Below are 25,514 nucleotides of genomic sequence, written 5' to 3'. Positions count from 1 at the left end.
AGGACCTGGTATGTATATATAAATTTAGTTTTTAATAAAGCACACTTAAAATATCATTTCTTCTTGGAGTTATTTTCAAAAAATAAAGTAATTAGAGTTCTTTAAGGAAAAGTCTCTTCCTTCAGGAGATAAATTGAAAATGATAGTTAATTCTGTGAGACAAAAACCTCTCAAAGATACAGAAGGAGGCATCCATAATGTAACATAGATAATTTTAGAACCAGTTAAATCCTCATTTAAAAACCAGTTTGCCAGTATATGATGAGAGCCTTAAATATCCCTGTAGCTTTGCTATTTGTAACTGCTGCTGCATTTTGTTGTTTTGACTTAGTAATTCTTCATTTTAAAGTCTTGCATCAGTAATCCTCAGTACACAAAAAATTTTACATAGGTAAAGTTCATTGCAGTGCTGTTTGTTATAATGGAAAATCTGGAAGCAACACAGTTGACAATACTGCATGTGTTTGACATTTTGATGAGCATTGTATGTGGATTATTCTATCACAGCAGCCTATAATGATCTCTGTTTTTTAAAATGCAGAGTAAAAGACTTATCAAGGTAGATGTCTGTTAAGTTCACACAGCGAGTAAATCACACAGACTGGATTTAAACCAGTGTATCTGACTCCAAAAAGCCGGTTCTCACCCACCTCATTTTGCTGCTTCCACATTAGACTGTATAGCACTTCTTGCATGCCTGTGATTTATTTGTAAAGGGCAACAGGGAAATTTTCCTCAATTCTCATTTGATGTCTACAGCAGTATGGCTTAAATATTGCGTAATAGGTCTATTCAGGTGCAGTGTGGCAGTAGAGAGCTTATGTTATCTGAGTACCTCTGCTATTGAAAGCAAAGCAACTTGTTGCAGTAGTGGTTATTTATTGCTTTTGTTATGTTGTTTAAAATCCAAATTCCTTAGCTCATTTGGCTCTACATTAGTGTGTTGCATGAGAGAATTGGTTGATTCTCCATTTCTCTTTGCCTGGACAGACACCCTCTCCATGTAAATCATGAGCTAGTAAGACAGACTACTACTGATTTGTTGTTACAGTTTTTACTAGTTTTAATGTTTTAGAAAAACCTTTCCACAAAGGATGGGAGATATCCTTGCCTGTAGAAATTCCAAAGGAAACATGACTTTCAAAAACCCAGCCGTAAAGAATAAAGTGTAATCCTAAAGCTGACTGTAGCATTTTATTTAAATGTTTCTGTCAAACAACCTCCCCCTAGTGTTCCCTAGGCACAGTAACCTTGGAAGTTGGAAGAGTCAAAACTGGTCCATTCCATTCGGAGAGGAGACCTTCTCAAAGCAGCCAGGTACGTAGCTGTGGAATTCATCAAGGTGATGCAGTTCACAGGCCGAAAGGAGTTCAAAGATGGCCTTTCCTGTCAGTCTGTCCAAGGTCCTGTACGCAGGCCTGGCAGCATGGCATAGCAGCTAGGGTACAGAGTTTGAGAGATGGGAATGGACAGGCAAGCAAGGTGAAGCTCTTAAGTAGTTTGTGAGTCATTCTGAGAAACAATCCCAACCATTCTTCTTTTCTGACATGATTCTTTTTGCATAATCTCAAAAGTGAACCAATTAATACATTATAAAGCCTACCAAGATAGCATATGTTTAAACTATTCTTATAGCAAACATTTATCAGCCAGCATTCAACTGAAAAGAATCTTGTGTAGGTGAACTGTACAACCTCACCACTACATATAAAACACAGTGATAGCCTGTCTTAAAGACCTCACAGTCACCCCTAAATGATTACCATTTGTTTCCTGTCCCCTGGCTCTATTTCTGCAGTTGTGTAAGTTCGCATCTGTGTGCAACTAGATTAAATTTAGAGAAGATTAGCTTGGGTGAGATTATGTTGGAATCAAATTCTTTTACCTTTAATTAGTTATGTCGCTGGGCACATTCTTCCTTAAAAAGAAAACAAAACTCAGTGGAAACTGTGTATATTGATTACCTTTCTAATTATCAAATGCTACTATTGCTTAACAAGTATTTCTAAGTGCATTAAAGTAATTATGAAATAAGTCATAGGGGTATTATTACTTCCCAAACTCTCTAAGACAACTGTTATGTCTTTGTAGATGAGTGAAGCCAGCCTGTCCTCATTCACTTTTCCACTTTCGGGATCCGGTACACCTGAGTTACTGGAAAGTAGTTCAAAGAAGAATGCACGTAAGATTGGACTGAAACGTTGAGCATGATTTACTGGCTTGAATTTTGGCCATCAACACTGGTTTTTTCCCCCTGTTTTACTTTACCTCTGAAGCTTTCTTCCCTCTAAATCATCCTAAACTCTAACATAGGTGCAAACGTGAGTGCCTGCAAAAACTGAGAACAGCGTGAAGCAATGCCTGTGGCAGTGTGTCCCATTGATGTTTTCCCTGGGAGACCTACTAACATTAGAATCAGTATTCTGTCATTTTTTTCTTACGAAGAAGATTGGTGTGTTTTATTTTTATCCCTGTTCTCTATTTAATGTAATAGCAATAAATCAGAAGATGCCATTAGTTGAAGCCATCTATTTTTCATAAGATTGCAAAAATGTTGATTGAGAAAATGAATATGATCCTCCTGTGTTTTAATTACATGAAATCATGATGCAGAGGGTTTTTTGGCTTGGAGCATTGGTTGAAAGTTGTTCAAATTGAAGAAACTAACCATATGGCAGTCTCTGTGTGCAGTGTGACTAATATTCTAGAAGTTTAGGCACTTAAGTCCATGGATTCTTGTTAATGTTTCCATGACTTTATTCCTCTCAGCTGTGCACATGTGTCTCTCTGTCCAAAACACATCCTGTCCTTGCCTCATTCAGAGTGGATTATGCAGTTGTATAAGCGGTGCGTGAAATAAGAAGGAAGATATGGGATGGTGTGCCATTTTTTCAGTTGGGAGCCCCTCTGTAAGACAAATGTAATCATGTGTGCTAGTAACTTTGAACACCCTATTTCCAAAAACATTGGGGTACCTCACTTAGGTACTTAGTCCCATTTAGTTTTAGAATCAACTAAAATTTAAACTATTATTAACATTAAAAATGTGTTAATAATCATATTTTTCTCTTGTTTTTTTCATTTACAGTGGCATCTGAAATACAGGGATTAAGAACTGTTGAAATTAAAAAGGTAATGGGGAGAGAGAAAATAGTATACACGCTGATGGCTCCAAGGTCGTCTGCATGTTTTCCTGTTAGCTGCCTCACTGCTTTATGGGACCATCTGATAAAATATGTATTACATGCAGTGAAAATAGCACAATCTAGACTCTGCTGAATTTCCTTGTTTGAAAAATCATTTTTGGTATACCCTTTTTTGCCCAAAATGGTATCAACCCAGCCCCACACAAAATATGCCGGGCCTCTCTGACTTCTTTTATGGATCAGTAAACCTTTGCCTTCTTCAGACTTTCAGAAGAAGTTTCCCATTCTTCTGAAACAGATTCTTCTGACAGCTATGTACAACAGAGAAAAGAAAAGCAAATTTAAGTGCTGAGCACGCTTGTAGACACTTCATACCATCGCCATTTCATTCAGTAGTCACTGCAGCTCTTTGTAAGAGGCCCGGTTATTTCCATTTTGTCCATGAAGAGCTAGAGACTTATTGAAAGCAGTGGACTTGTTCCAGGTCCCAGCATTTGTTAGTGTGGGTTTGAGGCTTTGAATGCAGGTCCCTGTTGTCCTCATTCCCTGTAACATGATTTTTATTTAGCCTGTTGTGGTTTCTTTTACCTCCCGAACAGATGCTTAGTTTTCTGTCACATTAAGGACTTGTATCAGATAAATTAATGCAGTTTTCTTGGGCATCCTTTTCCTCCCTCAAGTCTAGATCAGAATTAACTATAGAACTCTGTGCCAAAGAGAACAAAAGCCAATGAAAGATAACAGTTTGACCAAAATACTCTGTCTGTCCTGTGGCAGGGGCCCACTGACTCATTGGGTATCAGCATTGCTGGAGGAGTGGGCAGTCCACTGGGTGATGTTCCTATATTTATTGCAATGATGCACCCGAATGGAGTTGCAGCTCAGACGCAGAAACTCAGAGTAAGTTCTACAAAGTCCCTGGTAGCCTTAGCAAATCTGCCAATAGGTTTTATAAACCCTTTGCATCTGGCCAACTGTTGCAAGTAGTTTGAAGTGTCTCTATCAGCTTTTAAATCAGCTAATCTGGCTGCAACAGGGGTTGCTTTGAGTAAAAAATGAAGAAATTTTAAAAGAAGAATTTGCTGTTGTAAGCAATTTGTCAGTAAATGAAATGGGATAATTTGTAGTTGTTTTTTAATATTTTTATTTGCTTGAAATCCTGTGGAAGAAGTTAAAAGAAAGCAGAAAGTACTCTCAGAAAGTATTGGCAGAGTGAAGTAAGATTATTTTTTTGAAGTGAAATTTTTTATTTACATGTCTTTTTGGTATTTTATTAAATTTCAAATTATCATTTATGTTGCATTTATTTTATTTATCTGTTTTGCAGAAGTTTGATGTAAATGTGATTTATAATGTGAAACTACAAAACTTGCTTCAATATTGAGGGATTTTTCATTTGTAGAGCACTATGATAGAATTTATGCTAACTGCCCAGTTCTGAAATCATGTGACTATTCCATTAGTAACTCAGTCTCTACACAGTAAAATCTGTATGGCCTCATGCCTTAAAATTGTCTCAAACAATGACCACTGTTTGGAAATGCTATGTAAATCAGTAATGGTTCAATCTCCCTTTGATATGTGAATTTCTGACTAGCACTTTAGAACTAATTGTACGGATAACACAGGGGTTAGAAAACTTTTTCTAAAGGACTTTTCTCTAAAGATGAATATTTTAGACTTTGCAGGGCTAATGTGTCTGTATTGCAGTTACTCAACTCTACCCTGTGAATGCAGCCAAATAATTGTGCCTGTCCTACAACCACATTTTACTTACCAAAATAAATGGGGGGCCAGTCTTGGCCTATCAGCCACAGTTTGCCAACCCTTGACTTATAGTCACAGATAGTGTATATAATAACAATATCCAGAGGAATTCCTGTTCACAAATGATAACAGATGCAGTGTTCTTCGGGAGAAATGCAGAGAAGGGAAGTCTGGTTCCCTGCCCCTGGTCCCAGAGATGATAGAACATAGCCATTATGTGCAGCTTCTCTGTGGTTGCTGCTGCTAGGAATCGGAGGTTTCCTTGGTTCTATTTCTGGTGCTGATTAGCAGTATATGTGTCGCATGGAGGCTGGGGAAGCAAATGGTCCCCCTCTCCATGGCTTTGTAGTAGATGGCTATTTCTCTCCATCACAGGTTGGGGATAGGATTGTCACTATCTGCGGCACATCCACTGAGGGGATGACTCACACCCAGGCAGTTAACTTACTGAAAAATGCCTCTGGCTCCATTGAAATGCAGGTAAGATTTTTATCCCAACTCTTCCGATTGTGAGTAGCTTGAGGACACATGAGCTTTGATGTTAAAACTATAAAGTGAAATTTCCTGCTCGTATTTTATTTACGGTTTCCCTTGAACAGAAATGATTACATTGAGAGTTCCAAGAAAGTACATAGGAAATACATTCTGTCATATTTTTTTTCTTAATGTATGTATTATTTCATAGTTTTTATATCTAAGGGGGAAGATTCTCAGTCTTGGCAGAATATGATTAATTGCTGAAATTTTCAGTGGTGTGATTGAGTGGCTTGTATTCTAAAGATCTTTAGAAATCAATTGCATGTGATACCATGTTTGAAAGCATCAAGAACTTGATAGAATGGAATCAGTAGAATATCCTTAGTGTCAAAGATACCTCTGGACCTTATGAAATTTATGTTAACAAAAATGATTAAGTGAATGATGAAATACACATTTTTAATCCCAGTGCTCTTTTTGAAGAAGAATTACTGATGTCTTCCTAGCCACATGAGCGTGTTTTTCTATTTATATTTCTTCTGTGTTCAGGTGGTTGCTGGAGGAGATGTGAGTGTGGTCACAGGTCATCAACAGGAGCCTGCCAGTTCTAGTCTTTCTTTCACTGGGCTGACGTCAAGTAGTATATTTCAGGATGACTTAGGGTGAGCTCACATACTATCATTTGTATGTCCCTATGAGCCACATCAAGGTGAAATGATGGGAGATAAAGTATAAAATCTGAAAGCCACGTGTGTCTAAGCTCTTTAAGTTTGGTATGGATTTAGTTTATCAAAGACAGGTAGGTAGGTAGATGACAGACAGGCATGTATGTGTGCTACTGCTCTTCCTACATTTTCATCTCCTGAGTTTTTTGAAGGAACATTTTAGTCTTGGGGTCAGTCTATCCTTTTAAAAATGTCTATATTACCTAATCATTTAATAGATCATACTTTTGAGTAAAAAAACTTGACAATTACCCAAAACTTGAGTACAAAAGAATTAGAATATAGAGAGAGAAGAGAGGAGCATATTAGAAATTTTAAATTATTTGATGCTGCTTTTATTTTATCTATTTTTGTCTCTGAGCTTGGGAATACTGATGTTTATGACTTATTCCATCTTAGTCTTCGGTGCTTGTTCCTCTCACTTTAAATGAACTGGAAAAAGAAAGAGCTGCTACAGTGTACAATGAGAAGTTGCCATAAATATGTTAGGTTAAGGGTAGTATACATGGGTAATAGAATCAGGGAGTTAAGTAGGACTTTATTAGATTATGTAAATTTGAGATATGTAGCACAGCAGACACTGACAATTGAAGCATCCCCGAATACCCATGGTTTTCTCACTGTTGGTGACAGAGAATTATATCAGCTTTAGGTGGGTGTCAGATAACCCATTGATATACATAGAAGATCTAATGGCTCTTGTTTTCTTGCCTTTACTGTAGGCCTCCTCAGTGTAAGTCTATTACCCTAGACCGAGGACCAGATGGCTTAGGCTTCAGTATAGTAGGAGGATATGGCAGTCCTCATGGAGACTTACCCATTTACGTTAAAACAGTGTTTGCGAAGGTAAGCTTTCAAATTTTAACTACCCTTTCCCCCCCAAAATGTTCACTAATAGTGGTCAGCAGCTGGCTTATTAGTTTATGGCCTGAGGTAATGCCAAATGGTCAACATTTGATTATTTTCTTGCACAACTCCCTACAGGAACAGGTCATTAAGTATTTTTGTCCAATTTAAGGTTTAGTTATGTTTAAAGGAATATAGGCTCAAACTGAAGTTCCATGGGTGCTCTCAACAATATACATAAAATTCATGAACTTGAGTTAGACAGTCAGGCCTGATTGTTTTCCTTTGCAAACAAGATGCATATAGTTGAATGTCTTTTGAAAATAGGACATTTTAAATGTGTATGTTAAAGAGCTCTGGCATTTCTTTTTTTTTGCATTTTTTATTGTGAAATATAAAATAGGCACAGAAGAGTACATGTAATACATATGCAGAATAGCTAAGATGTGTTTATTTTGCAAGTTTCATTTCATTAAATGGAATAGAAAAATAACTGCTAAAATTTTTTGCGTATCCAGCAGCCCTGTCACCTACCACAAATGAGCTATGTGTATTCAGTGTATGTGGATTCAGTGAAGAAAAGAAAACCATTATATATAGTTATAATCATATAGCATCCTGTTGGATGGGAAGAATGTTTAGGATACAAGTTATTAAAACATTAGTGAGGCTGTTAAAATAATTTAAACCCATATAATTATTATTTGGTAATTTGTTGTGAAGACAATTTTTAGGAACTATAAAATTAGATGAAATTTCCTACAGGAGAAAATTCAGATTCTCAAAATTTTGCAGCACAAAGAAACAATATGTTTAACCTACTAAAAGATTTCATTTAGGGGCTTTAGATTAGTGTATCATTCTTTTGAGTACTTACCTATGGAGGTTTCATTCTGTTATTATTTTTAACCAATATAAAGTGCTATATCTATAGCAATCTAACAATAAGCCTATTTTGTGAGATTTTTTTAAAGCCATTGGTATGTCCAAAAACACAAATAGCATTTGCCAGTAAATAAAAGAGTCATGCAATCCTTTTTCTCAGCCTCAGAACAGTTTATTTAAGGCATGCTAGTTAGTGCATATTTTAAGAATTTCATCATTATGGATTCCTCATTAACTTTTCCATATTTTTTATCTTATATTTAATTGCATAATTGCCTACTGTAAGTATGCCTTAAGATAGGGTTCTTCTACAAACAGCAGTGTCTGTGCTTAGTCTTAATCATTTAGGGCCCATAAGGAATATGAAGACTCCATCTACGCTTGGGAAGTAAAGAATCAAGCAGCTTAAGCTTCCTTTTTGAAGCCACAGAAAGAATTAGGATTAGAGTTTGCATGACTTCGGCCTCATCCTGCGCTTGTCAACATACATGTGGGCTTTTGTGCTTCTGCAGAACTTTGGGTTCAGTGGCCCTCATGTCATTGTCCTATAAAATCGCTTTTGTCCTACAAAACTGCTAATCCTTTGTTTTCTTTCTGTAGGTCTTCTTTACAGGATAAAAAAATCTTAGATTCTATGAAATCATTCCTACTAGGCATATTCCCAAATATTCTTTATTAATTTGAGTTCCCACCAACTGCTGTGCCGAACAGCCAAAAAACCATCCAACAAATCTACTGACTGCTAAATTCTCCCTCAAATTGGAATCTCAGTGCTAAAGCCATTTAGGAGCAAGGCTTCCTTTGTGTCTGTTCATCATTGCTTAATGGCTGTGGAGCACCCGTGGAGCACTGAGAGCAATGTGTGTGTACACGCAGAGCAATTTACATTCTTGTTTGGATCTTTTTCTGTTGTGTAGCTGTGAGGCAGCATTTTTTTTTTTTTTTTTTTTTGAGTAGTAAATAAGCCCACTTTATAATTGCAGGGAGCAGCCTCCGAAGATGGCCGTCTAAAGAGGGGTGATCAGATCATTGCTGTCAATGGGCAGAGTCTGGAAGGCGTAACCCATGAAGAAGCCGTTGCCATCCTTAAGCGGACAAAAGGCACTGTCACTTTGATGGTGCTCTCCTGAATTTGCTGCCAGAATTGAGCCACTACAACTTCTCCCTCTCATCCCACACTATAAAGAGAGTGATCCTGCACATTCTTCCCAGGCTGTGTTCACTGGGCTCTTCAATACTGTAGGAAAAAAAATAATATTTAAGTTTGTTTTGTCATATGGAAATGATTTTCTTACTGACACCCTAGCATCACATTCCCATTCTCTTTATATTTTGTGATGCAAACTCAAAGAGAAGGGCTCTTTGTTTGCATAGATAAAGCTGGTCTTTCTTCCTGAAGATACCTGACATTTTATAATCAGGTGGGCAAATTTTAATGTGTGATCAGTGGTTAGTAGAGAAAGAAAAAGTCACTCAAAAGCTAACCGAGGAAAAGTGGCTTCATGAAATTAAGGTGAAAAATGAAAGTATAAGGAAGAAAATCTCGAGTTTTATAAAAATGTATTTTGTTAATCTACCTTCTCTCCCCACTTCTAAGAAAAGTTGTACTGAAAGTCTTTAAAAATTCTTTCAATATTTAATTATTTTAAATATTACTTATTAAAACATTGCATCTCCTAGCTCTAATATATACATATATAGTTTTCTCCAAAAATGGGCTTCATGATTGAGTAAAATAGCAGCAATAGGAATCAATGTCCCTAAATTTGTAAAGAAACCATTTATTGCACATCTTGAGGTTCATTTTCATATTTTACGTCACCTTTCTATAAGTAAAATGATGGCCTTGTCCTGTATTGACTGTGGTTTCTCTAGAAAGCCTCCATGCTAACCATGCAGGAGCGTGGAAGGGTCTCTGAATTGTCAGTGCTGGTATTAAGGGATGCTTTGCTGAAAATGTGTCTGTGTGCTGTGCAATTGGTTTTCAGTTAGTATTAATCTTAATGACAGAGAAAAAAGCAATGTGTTAGTAATTATTTTGGTTGTATGCCATTAGTAAATTGATAGAAAAATTAAGGGGATTAACATAACTTAATTTCATTGCTTTATATTAACATCTTGTAATACAATAGTTTAAGAATAAGGGAAACAGATGGAACTGTTTATTGAGACAACTGGTGAGGAATTATCATGTGTTCATTCCCATTTTAGAGCGTGAAACTCCTACATTAGAATATATAAAGTCATTTTGAATATTATCTATATTTGTAACAAAAGTAGTGTACAGATATTTTATTACAGCACTTTTGTGTAAATGCAGAATTGAAGTGAATAAATAAGTTTCATGGTACACCAAAAAAAAAAAGGCAGGCATATTATTTTTTGTTCTTTTCACTGGGAAAGAGCTTTATTGTTCAAAATTTGCAATTTAAAATTGGTTTTTATCATGTCTAACTGAACATATGGTGTCCATAGTTACAGTTAGAGGAACTTTGGACAACTGCATTATGAAAAGCTCAATGTTTTTTATGCCCAGATTTTTTATGTTAAAGATTCATAAACTCTGCATAGAGGAAGAAAACAGTATTGAAGAAAGAGAGGTGTTGTGCCTGTATGTGCTTTTCTGAAATGCTATGAGTGAAGCAATGTTTTGAATTGTTCTTTAGAGGGATCAAGAATTAAAGCATGTTCAGATAGAAAAAGTCATAATGAAAATTATTCTTAATAGCATGAGAAATATGAGTTGAGCACTGAACAAGGAATTGGGGAACCTTTGTTCTGCCACTTCTTTCCCTAATTAACTAATGAACATATGCATTCCCTCTGATTTATCTCCTGTGTGAAGTGATAGGTTATTTTATCCCAAATCTTATTGTCAAGTTCTAAAATATAAAAATTCTGTGATTCTTAGATATACAAAATGAATGGATAGAGCTACATGTTCCAAGAATTCAGGAGATATTCTTCCCAACTAACTCTTGTAAACTGAGATACCTGATGCTGCAAAATACATTTCAGGATCTCAGTGACACAGTCAACTTCTTAGTCGCCAAGGAATGGCCCTTCAGCATGAAGGCATGTCAGGATCCTCTCATGGTTGGCTGCTGGAAGCTGAGCCACCCACTTTTATGTTTTAACTAGCAAAGGTCTTATGGAGGCCACTCTGTGGCATGCCCTAGGAAGGCAAGTTAACCAATGAATGTTGGCTTGAGTATGTGTGTGAGAGTGCTACAGTGACAGCAGCCCAACAGGTAACTGTACTATTCTGTGTAACATTGCCCCCAAAATTATGTCTCCCAGGAACCTCAGAATGTGACCTTATTTAGAAACAGGGTATTTGTAGATGTAGTCAGTTCAGTTAAAATGAAGTCATGCCGGATTATAGTAGGCCCAAAATCCTTAAGAGAAGGCCAGGCAGAGACAGAAAGACATAGAAGACCATGTAAAGATAGGGAACAAAAAACAAACAAAAAATATCTGCAGCCACCAGAAGCTCGATGAGACTAGGAAGAATTTTTCCCTGGAGTCTTCGGAGACACCTTGTCCCTTAATTTCAGACATCTGGCCTCCAGAACACTGAGAATCAATTCCTGCTGTTTTAAACCACCTCATGTGTAGTAGTTTGCAATGGAAGCCCTAGGACACACTGAACAGAGTATCTTGGATGTTTTTATATTCTTAGCTACCATTGCTGTGCCTGGCAAATACGAGAGACTGTATACATTTTTATTCAGTATGTAGATGATTGAATTATAAGTTGTGGTTAATTTCATGGTATTACCTTGTTTTAGTTAAGCTAGCTATGGCCTTTATATTGAATTCAAAACAAAGCAGTGGGAATGCCACTTAGGGGTGTGGAATACTAGGGGAAAGCGTCCCTCCTGAACTGCCGTTAATTAACAAAGTCGAAGCATGTGGACATGAAGAGAAGGAGGGAAGAAAGGAAGGAAAAGAAGATTTGAGAGGAAAAGAATATAGATACATCAGCATTGGAGAATGACAGAGGCTTATGCTTCTTATATTATTCCTTCTTGGAAACGTTAAGATTTCTCGGTGGGGAAGGAAGAAAGTGTTTGAGCAAAGAGTTTGAAGACTTGAACATTATAGTATTAATGCCAAATGCAACTCAAGACCATGTACAACTCACGATTGTGGCTTGCCCGTAATAGGTTCAGTATATTTGCTTGTGTGATTAAATCACATCGATGAATGCCAGACGTTTCTGGTTTCTTTGTGACATCTTCTGAATGATGATGATGGTGAAAATGATGATGTGTTTAATTTCAACATCTACTGATACATAGCAGCTGATGTTGCAGTGCGGTGTAGCAAGTCAGTAGAACCCATTTATCAGAATAGTGGTGGAATTGGAAACATGAAAGATTAAGATTCATGAAAGACAAGAAAAAGATTTTTTTTTCCCATTTTAAGGCTCTTGATAAAGCAGATTTTGATTGATTCAAAGAAGCAAAGGAAGCTCTTCCCTGCTCTGAGATTACTGTGCCAAGCTGCCTTAGATCTGGCCATCTAGCTTACTGTCTGAGAATGCCAGACGGTGATTTAGTGCCTTTCTTCAGATCTCCATTATGGTGAGTGGAGAAGTTGAAAGGATGCCTGCAGGGAGACGAGAATCAATAAGCTTTTGAGGTCTAGGTGTGGAAATGTCAAAACTATCATCACCTGCTTTCAGCAGCCCTGGTGTGTTGTTTCGTGTCAGTGACAAGTATTCTGGAATGCATTTGATTTGTGCAAAGATGTTCCTCAACTTTGTCTACCAAAAAGTAATGTTTAACTTTGACTCTTCCTAAAGGGAGTTATTTTATTTTTACGGCGGGATTGGACTCTGTTACCTCAAGTAAAGAAAAAATGTTGGCGGCAGGAACATTTCTAAATGAAGTGTGTGGAGACTAGGAAAGCAAATGTGGTTACTATGATTTTTGTATAATTGACCTTGCAGCTTTTTGCCTTCAAAATATAGTTCCTCCATTTTATGTAAATTAGAAAAAAAAATTTTATCATTTTTCTAGGAATTTTATTTAGCATTCAAGTACTGGTAAGTTCAGTCATAGGCCCTACAAAGGAATTCTTTCAAGACAGTGACAGACAATGGTAATGACCTCAGAATTCTCTCACTGAAAATGTTTCTTGATGTTTCAAAAAAAATTACAACCATCATCAAAAAGGCAGCTTCTAAGAGGGTGCTTTAACTTGTTCATTTAATAAAGGACATTTTTTGGAAAGTTGTGTCATTTGCTGATTCTTCGTGATCGTTTCTCCCTCCTTCCGACATCCTTCCCCTCCTCACATGTGTATTTTCTGAAATAAACAATTACCCTTGGAAAACCTACTTTTTCTCTTTTTTTCTTATTGATGTATTAGAAGTTGTGATTTTTCACGTGAGTCTACCCTGAAGTATTTGGCATTCAAAATTCCACTCTCTAAATTTCATTTCCCTAAAGGTCTTTTATGCATTCAGTAAAACTTAACAGATTTGCCTTGCTTTGGAAAATTAGATAACTGTTTAAACCATGCCTATGATAAGCTGTCAAGGAATGTGATGCTTATTGTAGTGGTATATCCTGAAAGACATAGAGTAATATAAATTCAGTAGCTTTCTTTAAATAGATTTGTTTTCATTTTTATATAACCATGTCATTTTGCTTCTGAAGTTGGATGCAAAATAACATCACCAATTCAATGGACATGAGTTTGAGCAAACCCCGGCAGATAGTGAAGGACAGGGAAACCTGGTGCACTCAGTCCATGGGGTCGCAAAGAGTCGGACACAACTTAGCAACTAAACAACAAAACAGTTTGAGTGGTTTTGCATAGACTCTTCATGGTGTTTACCATGTCCTCATACAACTGCTGCTGCTGCTGCTGCTAAGTCACTTCAGTCGTGTCCAACCCTCAGCGACCCATGGACTGCAGCCCACCAGGCTCATCCATCCATGAGATTTTCCAAGCAGGAGTACTGGAGTGGGGTGCCATTGCCTTCTCCGACAACTCTGCTATTAATTACTAAATATTTATCATTAAAATAGACTCCCATTTAACTTAAGTGTGCTTAACAGCAGAGTTGTTTCTCACTACTTTAAGTGGAAAACCATGTTATTTGCTGTAAATTTTAGGGTAACTATGAGCAAAAGCAATGTTATTAAATTGTCAAAATACCATTGCCTACCAAGGATGAAAACTTGAAGTCTACGCTCTGTGAGGGAGAGTTACAAATACTAGAATGGTGTTAATGACTCAGTGGAGACACTCCTGGACTTAAAAGAACTGAAAGAAAAATAGCTTGTTCATAATGTGATTTAAAGTTTTCTAGTGCCTTGTCATTATGCCTTACAAAAAAAGATCTCTCAATATACTATCTGTTTGGAAAAAACTCTGAATGGTTTTGTTTGTAGATTCCTTTTGAAAATGTAAAAGGAAGCCATTCAATTCCTATTTTAAGAGTATTAGTTAATGAGGTTAAGATTTTGTGTATAAGACTTTCACTGAAATCAGAATTGGGTCCTCACCTCCAATGCTTTAGTATTGGCAATCTGAGTTTGAAATAAAGGACAAATGACATAAATTAATGGAGTAAAATTAATGTTGTGATAATATTAAATAAAGCTAATGTCTCCTGCACCTGGAGGGCGATGCAGATGGTAGGCATACCTAATTATGCACCCTGCTGCCTTTAAGTGTACTGATAAAAATCTCTCAGCTGAGTATAAAATATGTTCGTTCAGTGGCTCCAGACACATTTGATTAAGACAGCAAGCACAATACATAAAAAAACATAGCCTAACATATATTTTTTTGAGGAAAACATGCAATTCTGTGCTGCTGTTGCTAAGTCGCTTCAGTCGTGTCCGACTCTGTGCGACCCCATAGACGGCAGCCCACCAGGCTCCCCCGTCCCTGGGATTCTCCAGGCAAGAACACTGGAGTGGGTTGCCATTTCTTTCTCCAATGCATAAAAGTGAAAGTGAAGTCTCTCTGTCATGCCCGACTCTTAGAAACCCCATGGACTGCAGCCTTCCAGGCTCCTCCGTCCATGGGATTTTCCAGGCAAGAGTACTGGAGTGGGGTGCCATTGCCTTCTCTGATGCAATTCTGTAAGTTAAATGATTAAATATTTGCCTGGTTTTTAAAGTAAATCATTCTTAGAGTCATAGTCTTTGTCCTTTCTGTGTATATTAGAATATACGTCAGTTCCATTAGGAAAAGATTTTCTCAAACGAGCTAGGAAGTAGTTTAAGTTTACATTTTTACTTTCTATACACTAGTTATAAAGATAAATTTACAATAGAATCCTAAATCATCTGATTGCTTACCCTAGGTACAAATTAGACTGGCCAAATATCACTCAGATATGTATAAGTTTGCTCAATTGTTTAAGAAGTAGTTACTCTAGATAACATGTAATAATTAGATAATCTTTTTTTTTTTTTTTACTACCGGTATTTCAGAGATGTCACTGAACTTTATAAAACTTATGTATTTTCTTCCTTCAAGGAATGTGAATTCTGGCTTTGTTTTGTTACAGTTGGATACCTATGCATTTAAAAGTGCAACTTCCCAAGTTTTAGCTTCAGAATGATTTTTTAAATGCTTTTATGATACTTCTTATATACATCCCTTATTTTTCTTATAATTAGATGTATGTCTGTAACCTGTGTGCATGCTGAGTCAGTTTACTTGTGTCCAGCTCCGTGAACTTATGGACTGTAGCCCACCAGGCTCCTCTGTCAGTTTCTCTAGGCAAGAATATTGGAGTGGTAGCCATGCCCTCCTGCAGGTATCTTCTCGACCTAGGATTGAACCCTTGTCTCTTACAACTCCAGTATTGGCAGGCAGGTTCTTTACTACTAGTGCCACCTGGAAAGCCCATTTATATAGCCTACATTTTAAAAAATGACAAGTAAAATACTCTTCTTCAGACAGTTTTTATCAAAATAGATCTAAGGCCAGATGTTCATTTTATGATAAGGATGCTGGCTCATTTAAAAAAAAATTCAGGGCTAGGGAGCATATAATTTCTTCATCTTTTGTTCTTAGGGCTAATGAGTAAAGGAATTATACATTTTAAAATATACATTTGTAATGTTTCTTGGCATTTGGATAAAAAAATAGGAATTAGGTTCAACTCAGTCATCTACATTTATTGTTAAGTACCTATTAGTCCTATTCAGTAGTTAATTTTTTTATAGCTTTTCTTTTCTGTATGTTACAGGTATTCATGTAACAAAGTCATCAAGTCTCAACACCCACTTTGACTGCCTTGAATGAATGTAAGTCAGAGGTGATGAATGTCTTACACTGAAGGAGCTCTAGATTTCTCTGAAATCCATCGTGGGCCTCTGGGTCTCAAGGCCCTGGATTCATTTCCTGGCTTGGTCCCAGACTGAAGGGCAGTTGACCTCTTGGAGTCTCTGCCTCCTTGACTGTAAAAGGGAAATAATAGTGTCTTCCTCTCAGCTTCATTAGTGTCAAATGAGGTGATGTATCTGCTCCTGGTGGCACTAGGTAAATTGATAGATATATTTTTAGTATTTCTTAAGTTAGTATAACTTCAGGGCTGCTATGATACCTGTAGTGAAATTGTGGGGCTCATCTAGAGTAGAATGTGCTGTCACCAGTCTTAAATTATATCCCAATTTTGAAATAAACTTGTCAAGTGTCCTCTTAGTTTCTCATCCTAGAAATGTCCTCATACTTTCTGTTAGAATGGAAAGCAAAGTCAGAAATTACTCCAGAAGAGCTGAGAACGACATAATCTCATTCGTTGATGAAGCAAATGTGTCACTCCTTAACATTTTAAATAAGATATTTTGGTATGGGAGTTATTTAAGCCTAGTGAGAGGCTTTATCATCAATCTGAGCCCCATCTCTTGCATAATAAGCAGAGTTTCTAATTTTGAAAGTAAATGGGAAGTTGTTCAATATTCATCACCCCATAATCTCTCCTAGTCCTCTGTGTTCAATTAATAGGAAAAGTAAACTTTATTTTCATCTTTTTTAGGTACAATCTTTTCAGAAGGGAGGGAATGAAGACATGAGCTTGGTAGACTAAACAGTCATCTAGAAGGAAGTTGGTGAGATCAGACTGTCAGATCCTCCTTTCTTAGATATTATTTATCAAGTGATTGATACTGAACAAGTTGGGGAAATGTAAGGTGGAAATTGTATGCACTGCTAGTGATTAAATGCTTTAGTCCCTTCCCTTCCACCACCCCTCCCCCTGCCCAAGGATTTAAGGAAACATTATTAGGTTTTAAAGAGGACTACTCCCAAGTGACAATCACAGTTGATTATAAAATCAGCTTCAAGTTGTATGATCTGCCTCTTGATGGTTCATACTGTAAAAGATTGAGGTGAGGGCCTCTGTTTGGATCCTGCAGCATGCTTTTCTTTAGGTGTGATGAAGGGTGATGTTTTTCCGTACTAGAGAGCAGATGACTAGTACATGCAAGCCTAATTTCTAGGTTTGGACATTGGGAGGGGTAAGCCTATAAAGCATTCTCAGTCCCCACTGGTTAATAAAATGGTTTATGGGTATTTACAAAAGAAATCATGCTTTTCAATTACTTAAATATTAGAAGTCAGTTAAGAGCAGAGAATCATCTTAAACCTTTATAAGGCACTGAAATCCCAATGAATGTATATGTTTACACCAGCTGTGCAGAAGTGATCCTTTGCAGGTAGATGAGCTCCTGAGAAAGTTGGAAATGGAAGTCCTAAAGTGGAAAAACGTTGGTAGGTTTTCCCTGATGACCATGGATCACATATTTCTTCATACTTTGTGATAATGTTGGGCTTCCCTGGTAGCTCAGCTGGTAAAGAATCTGCCTGCAGTGTGGGAGATCTGGGTTTGATCCCTGGGTTGGGAAGATCCCCTGGAGAAGGGAAAGGCTACTCACTTTAGTATTCTGGACTGCAGAATTCCATGGACTGTATAGGCCATAGGGTCACAAAGAGTCAGACACAACTGAGAAACTTTCACTTGTGATGATGTTGTTACTTAGAAAACTTAACTATTTTTCAAGTGAAAACAAGAAAAAATTATTAAAGTAGCTTTAACTTTCCATACAGGGATTCTAAATACTAGAGAAGATAGTTTAGTTGCTAAAGAATTTGAATGGGATTGTGGAAAATGTTCCCTACTTGAAGGAGAAAAAAATGAAATTAGAGATATAAGTCTTTCCTTTATTAAGGCCAGATACTAGGTTTTGACAATTATTTTTCTTAATGGGGATAATATCTTCCAACTAAGGTTTTTAAAGTCGAAATAGGTAATAGATGTGAAAGTTTTTAGTCCCAAAGCATCAGTTCAGTTGCTCAGTCATGTCCAACTCTTTGCAAGCCCACGAACCGCAGCATGCCAGGCCTCTCTGTCCATCACCAACTCCCGGAGTTTACCCAAACTCATGTCCATCGAGTTGGTGATGCCATCCAACCATCTCATCCTCTGTCATCCCCTTCTCCTCCTGCCCTCAATCTTCACCAGCATCAGGGTCTTTTCAAATGTGTCAGCTCTTTACATCAGGTGGCCAAAGTAGTGGAGTTTCAGCTTCAACATCAGTCCTTCCAATAAACACCCAGGACTGATCTCCTTTAGGAGGGACTGGTTGGATCCCCTTGCAGTTCAACAGACTCTCAAGAGTCTTCTCTAATACCACAGTTCAAAAGCATCAATTCTTTGGTGCTCAGCTTTCTTCACAGTCCAACTCTCACATCCACACATGACCACTGGAAAAACCATAGCCTTGACTAGACAGACCTTTGTTGGCAAAGTAATATCTCTGCTTTTTAATATGCTATCTAGGTTGGTCATAACTTTCCTTCCAAGGAATAAGCATCTTTTAATTTCATGGCAGCAATCATCATCTGCAGTGATTTTGGAGCCCCCAAAAATAAAGTCTGATACTGTTTCCCCATTTATTTCCCATGAAGTGATGGGACTAGATGCCATGATCTTAGTTTTGTGAATGTTGAGCTTTAAGCCAACCTTTTCACTCTCTTCTTTCACTTTCATCAAGACGCTCTTTAGTTCCTCTTCACTTTCTGCCATAAGGGTGGTGTCATCTGCATATCTGAGGTTATTGATATTTCTCCCAGCAATCTTGATTCCAGCTTGTGCTTCTTCCAGCCCGGCATTTCTCATGATGTACTCTGCATAGAAGTTAAATAAGCAGGGTGACAATATACAGCTTTGATGTACTCCTTTTCCTATTTGGAACCAGTCTGCTGTTCCATGTCCAGTTCTAACTGTTATTTCCTGACCTGCCTATAGATTTCTCAAGAGGCAGGTCAGGTGTTCTGGTATTTCCATCTGTTTCAGAATTTTCCACAGTTTATTGTGATCCATACAGTCAAAAGGCTTTGGCGTAGTCAGTAAAGCAGAAATAGATGTTTTTCTGGAACTCTTGATTTTTTGATGATCCGGTGGATGTTGGCAATTTGATCTCTGGTTCCTCTACCTTTTCTAAAACTAGCTTGAACATCTGGAAGTTCATGGTTCATGTATAGCTTGGAGAATTTTGAGCATTACTTTAGTAGCATGTGAGATGAGTGCAATTGTTTGGTAGTTTGAGCAATCTTTGGCATTGCTTTTCTTAGAGATTGGAATGAAACCGGCATTTTCCAGTCCTGTGGCAACTGCTGAGTTTTCCAAATTTGCTGACATATTGAGTGCAGCACTTTCACAGCATCATCTTTTAGGATTTGAAATAGCTCAAAGCATAGATCATTATTATCTATTAGCTAACCCACACATTTATGACTTTTTTGATTAAAAGTTATCAAATTGACCAGTCCTGTCAAAATAATATATTTTGTCATTTTCCTGTTACATAGCTCTAGAAATATTCCTACTCATACAATGTTTTATTAATGAATGAAACATTTATATATGCCACTCTTTTCCAAAAGTGTTAGGTGGTGTATGTATTTAAAATTTGTGTTATGTAATTTTTAAAAAATTAATAATGATAAATCCATTAAAGAGCAAAACCACACTCATACCCAAGCATGATCTTTCCCCCATTAATGTGTCTTGAACATAACCATTTACAGCAGATAGTTAAATCATGTTGCTTTAATTTTTGTACCTTATGGGCTTTATTCAGTTCAGTTAAGTAGCTCAGTCATGTCCGACTCTTTGTGATCCCATGGACTGCAGCACGCCAGGCTTCCCTGTCCATCACCAACTCCTAGAGCTTGCTCAAACTTATATCCATTGAGTCGGTGATGCCATCCAGCCATCTCATTCTCTGTTGTCCCCTTTTCCTCCTGCTTTCAATCTTTCCCAGCATCAGGGTCTTTTCCAATGAGTCAGTGCTTTGCATCAGGTGGCCAAAGTATTGGAACTTCAGCTTCAGCATCAGTCCTTCCAATGACTATTCAGGACTGATTTCCTTTAGGTGGACTGGTTGGATCTCCTTGCAGTCCAAGGGACTCTTAAGAGTTTTCTCTAACATCATAGTTCAAAATTATCAGTTCTTCAGTGCTCAGCCTTCCTTATGGTCCAACTCTCACATCCGTACATGACTACTGGAAAAACCATAGCTTTGACTAGACCAGCCTTTGTTGGTATTGTAATGTCTCTGCTTTTTAATATGCTGTCTAGGTTTGTCACAGCTTTTGTTCCAAGGAGCAAGCGTCTTTTAATTTCATGGCTTCAGTAACCATCTGTAGTGATTTTGTAGCCCAAGAAAATAAAGTCTGTCACTGTTTCCACTGTTTCCCCATCTATTTTCCATGAAGTGATGGGACCAGATGCCATGATCTTAGTTTTTTGAATGTTGAATTCTAAGTTAGCTTTTTCTCTCTCCTCTTTCACCTTTATCAAGAGGCTCTTTAGTTGCCCTGTGACCTTGTGCCAGTAGGTGACTTCTCTGAACTTCAGTGCCCTCATTTCTAAAAGGAGGACTATGATGAATGCTTTCTAGGATTGTCATACAATATCTTTTCTCTAGTCCCCTCTTAGAAGTGTTATCCCATACAGAGGTGAGGGAAATAATATTAGCTCAGGAGTGTTACTCAGCAAAGTAGAGAGAGGTGAGTGAGGGAAAGAAGGCAGGAAGAAAGAAAAAGTTGATTTAGAGAAAAGGAGAAGATCTTTAGCCCCAAGACTATTATAAAATTTCTACTATTGAATATGAAAGTTAAATATTTTCTTCCTTAGAGTCAATGGAAAACAAAAAGACAAGACCAATTACACTTTGGGGGAAAAAAAGCAGATTTTACAAAAGCTCACATACTACATATAAATAAATAATAAGACCTTTATAAGTACTTAGTAACTACAAATAAATAAATGATAGAATCATTTTGGAACAGACTTGACCAGATCAAGGTAAAAGAAACCAAAAATAATACCAGTGGGCCCAATGCTAGTTTTCATCTTCTGCAACTTTTTTCTCTTTTCCTTCTTTTCAGGCTTTTTATTTAACTTTGACTTTGCCAACAAGGGTCCATCTAGTGAAGGCTATGGTTTTTCGAGTGGTCATGTATGGATGCAAGAGTTGGACTGTGAAGAAAGCTGAGCGCTGAAGAATTGATGCTTTTGAACTGTGGTGTTGGAGAAGCCTCTTGAGAGTCCCTTGGACTACAAGGAGATCCAACCAGTCCCTCCTAAAGGAGATCAGTCCTGGGTATTCATTGGAAGGACTGATGCTGAAGCTGAAACTCCAATACTTTGGCCACCTCATGCAAAGAGTTGACTCATTGGAAAAGACCCTGATGCTGGGAGGGATTGGGGGCAGGAGGAGAAGGGGACAACAGAGGATGAGATGGCTGGATGGCATCACCGACTCGATGGACATGAGTCTGAGTAAACTTCTGGAGTTGGTGATGGACAGGGAGGCCTGGCATGCTGCAGTCCACGGGGTCGCAAAGAGTCGGATATGACTGAGTGACCGAACTGAACTGAACTGAAGAGAATTTTGATAAATCATGGATGTTTTTCACTCTCTGAGGAAGTAGGAAAATTACACAAGGTTTCAAGGGGTTGAAGGGCAGAATGCTGCTGCTGTTTGTTCCTGTAGATATTGCTGAAACTTAGGGCTAGTGGATGGTTTCCATAGGAACGCTTGGTATCTAGGTAGAAGCTAGCAGAATGGTTTTAACCTTTCCAGAATGTCCTTGAAGAAAAGTTACCTCTTACTCAATTGAAGTTACTCCCCAAGATAGTCTTTATTATAAAAAAGAATATATTATATGTATCTTATTTAATCAAGCCCACTTTCCACAATATATCAACCTGAGAACAGCATCTACTGGACAAACAGTAAATCTTCATAAATGTTAGTACTAAGGCCCTGTTTATCTCTTTGACTTCTACCTTAGGTAGTACTAATGATAATCAGAATAGTCTGTTCCAGTGGTACCAGTTGATACCATGCAGAGAATATTTCCTCTGTACTTTAATCTGTGAACCATCTGAAATCCTTTAAGAAGCATCCTTAGAGGTGGCATGATGAAAAAGTGAAGTAAAGCCATAATCTAGATATTTTAGTTTATAGAGTGTAGATTTGGCTTGATGTATAATCAAAGTATTAACAAAGTACTCAACACCTAGAGTTATAGATGTAATGTTTGATAAATGAGGTATGAGTTGATAACCAGAGTACTCTTTGGCCCAATATTTTTTTTTTTCACCTGTGTTCTGCATGAACTCTTTAGACAGTGAATGTTTCCTGGAAATAGATGATTGATTAGCGGTTCAGTGACTGTCAGGACAGCCTCTGTAGGATCTTCCCCAGTCTTCCCTTCTCCCTCCACCAAATAACCCTCTCCTTTTAGTGAAAATATTTATCCCCATTGTAGCAGTTCCCTTGCAATACCAACGCTGTTTATGTCCTTGTTATTCTCTCCAGTGTTGTTCACAACTGTCAAAGATGATTTGATGCCTCTCTTAAAAAAGTAGATAAGAGCTAAATTCCTGGAAATCTTTTAATCTTTGCCTTGGATTAAAAAAAAAAAAAAGAGAAGGAGCAGTGAGTACAAACATTTCCTCGAGACATGTCATAACCTTAAGGACTCTGGTTAGTGAGACTAAGAGAGCTCATTGCTAAGGTAAACTGAAGGGAAGGGCCATCTGACTGTGACTGTCAGGGAGAACCCCAGTTCCAACCCATTGTTTTACTACAAAGACTGAAGAACCACAGCTCATTCTCGGAATTGTTGTCATACTTCATCTAGAAGTGCTCTCAACACCTTTTTGACAAAGGAAGGAAATGAAGTTTGTGGAAGTTAAGGGATCAGACAGTTGCATGAAGTCCCGTTGTCTTTACTCTCTGATAGCAAAATGCGCCATCCCTGATAACTCAGTCTTTTCTGTCCGTAGCTTATTTATCAACTTCTCAATCACTTTTGCTTTCCTGTCAGCCCTCTTCAGATTGCCAGTACATATTATATGGTAGACTTGAAGTCTAAAGCTGATTTCCATAACATGATCAGTGGATGAACTATAATTAATGATAAATGGGCTGTATTGGAAGAAGCACAGACTGGCAACTAAAATATGCAACTGAAAGGAGACTGAAGTGTTTATTTCATTTATGGAACTTTAGGTTTATGCTCATTAAACTTTCTTAAATATCGTTTGACTGATCTCTATCTTACTCCAGTCTTCACTCTCAAAGAAAGGATTGCAAATTCCATCCCCTCGCCTGCTCATTTCCTAGTCTTTTTCCCATACTACGTGCTGCGCCGTTTCTTTGCTCCATCTTCAGGCTAGAATGGCCACGTATGTCTGGCAAGTGGGGCAGGTTGACCCAGGACTTCTGGCTAACTCAGAAACTCTACATAAAGTCCTTGACTGTCATGGAGGGAAATGCAGAGTAGCCCATAGGAAATGATAACTCTGATCACCTCTCTTGGCAAAATCATCTATCTGGTTTCAGCACATACATAAATGATGGCAAGCAAAAAAGATAAAAAGAAGAAAGAAAAGAAATCTTGTCTTGGAAGAATGTATAGGGAAGGTTAGGTGGACTTATGTGAATATAGCATAAATATGTAGTGAGATTGTATCTGGAACTGTGGAATACCTGTTTTTCTATGCACTGCATAGTTCTCACTCCACTCCTTCTGCCCCTCACCTATCTTTCTTTCTTTCCCTCTCCTAAACAAACAAACAAACAAACAAACAACTTTCCCCCCTCCCCAGCCCACAGTAAAATATAAGCAAACTCTCAAAGTAGCTGCTGGCAAAAGTATTGGAGGAAGAAGTTTAAGTTTTTAATACACAGTGTTTTCATCTCCCCAAACAATATCAGAATATGGCTGCTGAGGAAGAAGGAATAGAAGGAATTAAAGGCCTTAAAGTGGGATGCAGGGGAAAGAATTGCCTGATGTAAGACCCAGAAGCTGAGGGGAGGGCGCTTGGGGCCCTCTTGTCCTTGAGTGAATGTCTCCCATTGACAGTTTGCTTGGATCCACCAGCAGTGCCCTGATTCTGACAGACACTCCAGGTCGGGGAACTGGAGGAAGGGGCACTGAAGGACTTGGGTAGGTTTGGCAACATGAGGGAAAGGTCTTCCTCCCTGGTTAGGGAGAGTGCATATCATTATCAGTTACAAAGTTCTGTAAGAGGGGAGCAAGGACCATGGCACTTCTGTTTCTCACAAGCAAACATTGAAGTCCCCATACAAAGGGTATCTCTAATTCCTGAGTGGCTAGCATTTCAAAATTTTGTAGAAGGAGAATAATTGGAGATGAAGAGGATGGTGGTTGAGAATAGCATTTGGGACATGGTTTACCACTGCTCTAGCTAATGGTTAGCCTGGGCACAGACTGGTTAGTTAAAGGGAGAAACTTCCCTTGCTTGAACTTCATATAACCTAGCAGCACTGTCCTCCCACAAGGCAGTGCTCTGTGATCACTGAGGGTGTCTATCCCTGTTTTGTCCGGAGAAGGCAATGGCACCCCACTCCAGTGCTCTTGCCTGGAAAATCCCATGGACAGAGGAGCCTGGTAGGCTGCAGTCCATGGGGTCGCTAAGAGTTGGACATGACTGAGCGACTTCACTTTCACTTTTCACTTTCATGCATTGGAGAAGGAAATGGCAACCCACTCCAGTATTCTTGCCTGGAGAATCCCAGGGTCGGGGAAGCCTGGTGGGCTGCTGTCTATGGGGTCGCAGAGTCAGACATGACTGAAGCGATTTAGCATAGCATAGCATCCCTGTTTTGTCAGGGTGTGTCCTGAGCAGAGACCAGAAGGGAAAGAGTTTACTTTCATTCTGCAATCAGCCGGTCAAAATGGTTATCTTGGTTCCTAGCGTGCCCTTGGTTCAAAGCCCCACTTCACATTTCCTGTCTCTTATGAAGACCTTTTATTGTTCTTGTCTTTGTCCTTGGTCTAGATTGTGCTGTTCTGAGTTGCTCACACATGTCCAACTCTTTGCAACCCCATGGACTGTAGCCCACCAGGCTCCTCTCTCCATGGGGATTCTCCAGGCAAGAATGCTGGAGTGGCTTTCTATGCCCCTCCTCAAGGGGATCGTCCCAAGCCAGAGATCAAACCCAGAACTCCCGCATTGCAGGCAGGTTCTTTACCATCTGAGCTACCGGGAAAGCCCCTAGATCGTCTACTTATGTTGTATTCTGTTACATTTTTAAACAATTGACCTAGAAAAACTAGTGTTTGGTATGTGTTAAATACCATG

The 25,514-nt window shown here is 38.2% G+C and overlaps 1 protein-coding gene across 14 annotated transcripts in view; it reads left to right on the top strand.

The window, feature by feature from the left end:
- The window catches only part of MPDZ (multiple PDZ domain crumbs cell polarity complex component), a 172,210-nt gene extending 161,083 nt beyond the window's left edge, over positions 1 to 11,127 (top strand). For 10 of the 14 annotated variants that reach the window (XM_070375897.1, XM_070375889.1, XM_070375886.1 and 7 more), the window contains 9 exons: positions 1,231 to 1,317; positions 2,092 to 2,182; positions 2,770 to 2,847; positions 3,089 to 3,132; positions 3,924 to 4,046; positions 5,289 to 5,393; positions 5,940 to 6,052; positions 6,838 to 6,961; positions 8,830 to 11,127. In XM_070375897.1, coding sequence (XP_070231998.1) covers positions 1,231 to 1,317; positions 2,092 to 2,182; positions 2,770 to 2,847; positions 3,089 to 3,132; positions 3,924 to 4,046; positions 5,289 to 5,393; positions 5,940 to 6,052; positions 6,838 to 6,961; positions 8,830 to 8,976 — 912 coding nt within the window. In that variant the 3' untranslated portion in view covers positions 8,977 to 11,127. The remainder of the gene's footprint in view (positions 1 to 1,230; positions 1,318 to 2,091; positions 2,183 to 2,769; positions 2,848 to 3,088; positions 3,133 to 3,923; positions 4,047 to 5,288; positions 5,394 to 5,939; positions 6,053 to 6,837; positions 6,962 to 8,829) is intronic. The other 4 variants (XM_070375898.1, XM_070375893.1, XM_070375891.1 and 1 more) reach the window with 1 other exon arrangement.
- Positions 11,128 to 25,514: the final 14,387 nt, after the last annotated feature.

Source organism: Bos mutus, chromosome 8 (genome assembly GCF_027580195.1).
Source record: "Bos mutus isolate GX-2022 chromosome 8, NWIPB_WYAK_1.1, whole genome shotgun sequence".
NCBI lineage: Eukaryota > Metazoa > Chordata > Mammalia > Artiodactyla > Bovidae > Bos > Bos mutus.
The sequence above is the reverse complement of the archived record's forward strand: the minus strand, read 5'-3'. Positions and strand labels throughout refer to the sequence as shown.